The sequence below is a fragment of the Orycteropus afer genome, unplaced genomic scaffold (genome assembly GCF_000298275.1).
Source record: "Orycteropus afer afer isolate SDZICR_OR568_19922 unplaced genomic scaffold, OryAfe1.0 scaffold00106, whole genome shotgun sequence".
Taxonomy (NCBI): domain Eukaryota; kingdom Metazoa; phylum Chordata; class Mammalia; order Tubulidentata; family Orycteropodidae; genus Orycteropus; species Orycteropus afer.
Window position 1 is genome coordinate 5847198 of NW_006921693.1, and position 2391 is coordinate 5849588.

The 2391-nt window shown below is 46.0% G+C and overlaps 1 protein-coding gene across 1 annotated transcript in view; it reads right to left on the reverse strand.

Moving 5' to 3' along the window:
* The window catches only part of RNF139 (ring finger protein 139), a gene marked incomplete at its 5' end in the record, with an annotated part of 30194 nt that extends 27806 nt beyond the window's left edge, over positions 1–2388 (reverse strand). The window contains one exon of the mRNA XM_007943409.2: positions 2220–2388. Within this exon, the coding sequence (XP_007941600.2) occupies positions 2220–2388 (169 nt within the window). The remainder of the gene's footprint in view (positions 1–2219) is intronic.
* Positions 2389–2391: the final 3 nt, after the last annotated feature.

Here is a 2391-nt window from a genome sequence, read left to right on the forward strand (position 1 = left end):
GTTTCCGAGGCAGTATCACTACGGAAGTAGATTGCCCAATCTTCCTTCCAAGGAGTGGCTGGTGGGTTTGAACTGCCAGCCCTCTGGTTAGCAGTCAAGTGTCTTAGCCACTATGCTACCAGAGCTCCTAACAAAGAGGAGAGGTTTGGAAAATACTTTGTGTTTCTCATAAAGGCTGACCCAGAGGATATTGTAGGATTAAATTTTTCAAATGCAAGACCAACCCTGTATTTACATTTTGCTGATGTCTTCAAAAGATATTTTGATGTCATCAAAATATCTGTAGCAAAGTATGATTTAATTGAAGCATTAAAATATTTTAAAAGCGGTCAAGCTTATTAATAGCTAACAACAGCCCTTACAAGTGGAAGTTCTGTTCTAAGAGACTGACATCCTGACCCATCTCCTGTCATAACACCCCCAGGAGACAGATATCATAATCACCATCCACCTTTAAAAAGTAAAGGTGAGAACACCAAGGCACAGAGCATGCACGAGGTCATGTTCTTTTTTAAATCGCCCAACACAAACATCCATAATTTATTACAAAAAGAGGAGGCATGGATAGATAAAAGGGAAAACACCAAATTATTTTGTTCAATATTCTTAAAACTACAAATGAATTAAGGAAAAGACTTCCTTTCCTTAAAGCTTCCTAGCCTGAAGTTCAACTCTCAGAGCATTGCATTACAGCACCTGGTCCCAAGGTCCCAAAGGGGTTCCCAGGGGACCTGTAGTTCTCATGCTGTAAGAACATGCAAGGCAGTGGCTATACTACTTCTGGAATGAATATGCAGAATCTTCTCCAAGGGAGCCCCATTTTTGCCACAGATAGTGGCGGAAGTACACTTTTTGCAGGCAGTTGGAATGGCCAGGATGAAGTAGCTAAGGGTTACTGAAAAGTCTTGTCTAAAGAACATGACACATCTTTAACATACAGGAGCACTCCTAGACCACCCCGTATCGGGATTGCAGCTGTGATGAGGAAAAGGAACCATACTTGACCTCAGACGATTTTTAAGCCCAGACTCTGGCAAGCAAAATTCTTAACCTCTATGACCCTCAGTATCCTCACTTCTAAACTGAGAATACCACCACTCACCTCTGAGGGGTGTTTGAAGGCTAGGCTGATGACACCACTGAACATGCACTGTGCGAGTAAGCAGTGCCATGCAAATATAAAATACTGCTGTTTACTGCTAAGGACAAAAGTCAGCATTTACTACCACTTTGGTTTTTCGCAGGAATAAAGAAGCAACAGATGGCTCATAATTCAGGAAAGGTTTGGGAAGGATTTCACTAACAGCCCGCCCTGAACACTTCAAAAGCGCTAGCCTACTCAAAACTGATCGCAAGAATTACCTCATCAACAAAACTGGCCAAGTCTAAAGTACTTAAAAAAAAAATTCTTTTAAGCATAAATGCTTTTCACTCTGGAGATAAAAGTGGAGATGGAGAGTGAGATACAAAATGCTTTTAAACTCCATATGCCCCCAAAACACTCATTTTCAGGTCTCTTTTGCATATGTCTCATAAGTTTTGAGCCACGTTTTTATAGTTTTTTCAATACTTTCTCGTTTATTCATGGAAATTTTCAGGACTCCTTTTAAGTATCTTTCTTCTTGAGAATTTTTGGTAATGGTTTCCAGGTCTGACATTCGAAACCCTATGTCTCCTTCGCTTGAAATGTCATTGACTGCAGACACCTCACGATCACTGGATCCGCTAATGCAGAAGAAATGACAACCAAGTCTTCAGCATTTTCGAGAGGGGGAAACTGAGACCCACGCCTTGGCACGACAAGCCCAAGGTCACACACGGCGAGAGCAGGGAAAACAGAGTTGGTGTTTTTCCAAGGCTGGCGCAGAGGACGCGGTAAGTCAGCAATTATTCCTCAAGAGAAACAGCGGGCAAAGAACCGCATGTTCACACGTCCACCCTCCCTCCGCGCCTCATTCAGGTGCAACACTTAACCAGGGGGCTGACTCTCTAGCAGGACCGTTCCGCCGACAACTCCGAGACAACTCTCAGATCCTCACTCCTCCCACCCTGCAAAGGACGCCACTCTGGGGGATGAAACTGTGGCTCCCAAACACACACACACACACACCCCACACACACACCCCTGATCCACAGCCTGCGCGCGCCTGCCCGAGTCCCTGGGGCACGTCTCGGCCCACAGAACCGTCCCGGGACGCTGGCTACCCCGATCCCCTTACCAAGGAGCCGGAGGAAGATCTGGAGCCCGATGTAGAACTGACTTTGGCTGGAATCGTAGTAGGAGTTGAAGATGGCGTCGATGATGTAGAGGCAGGGCACCCGGAGCGCCACTTCGAGCGCCGCCCAGACCTGCTGATGGGCCATCCGCACCTGCTGCTGCGGGGGCCCCAC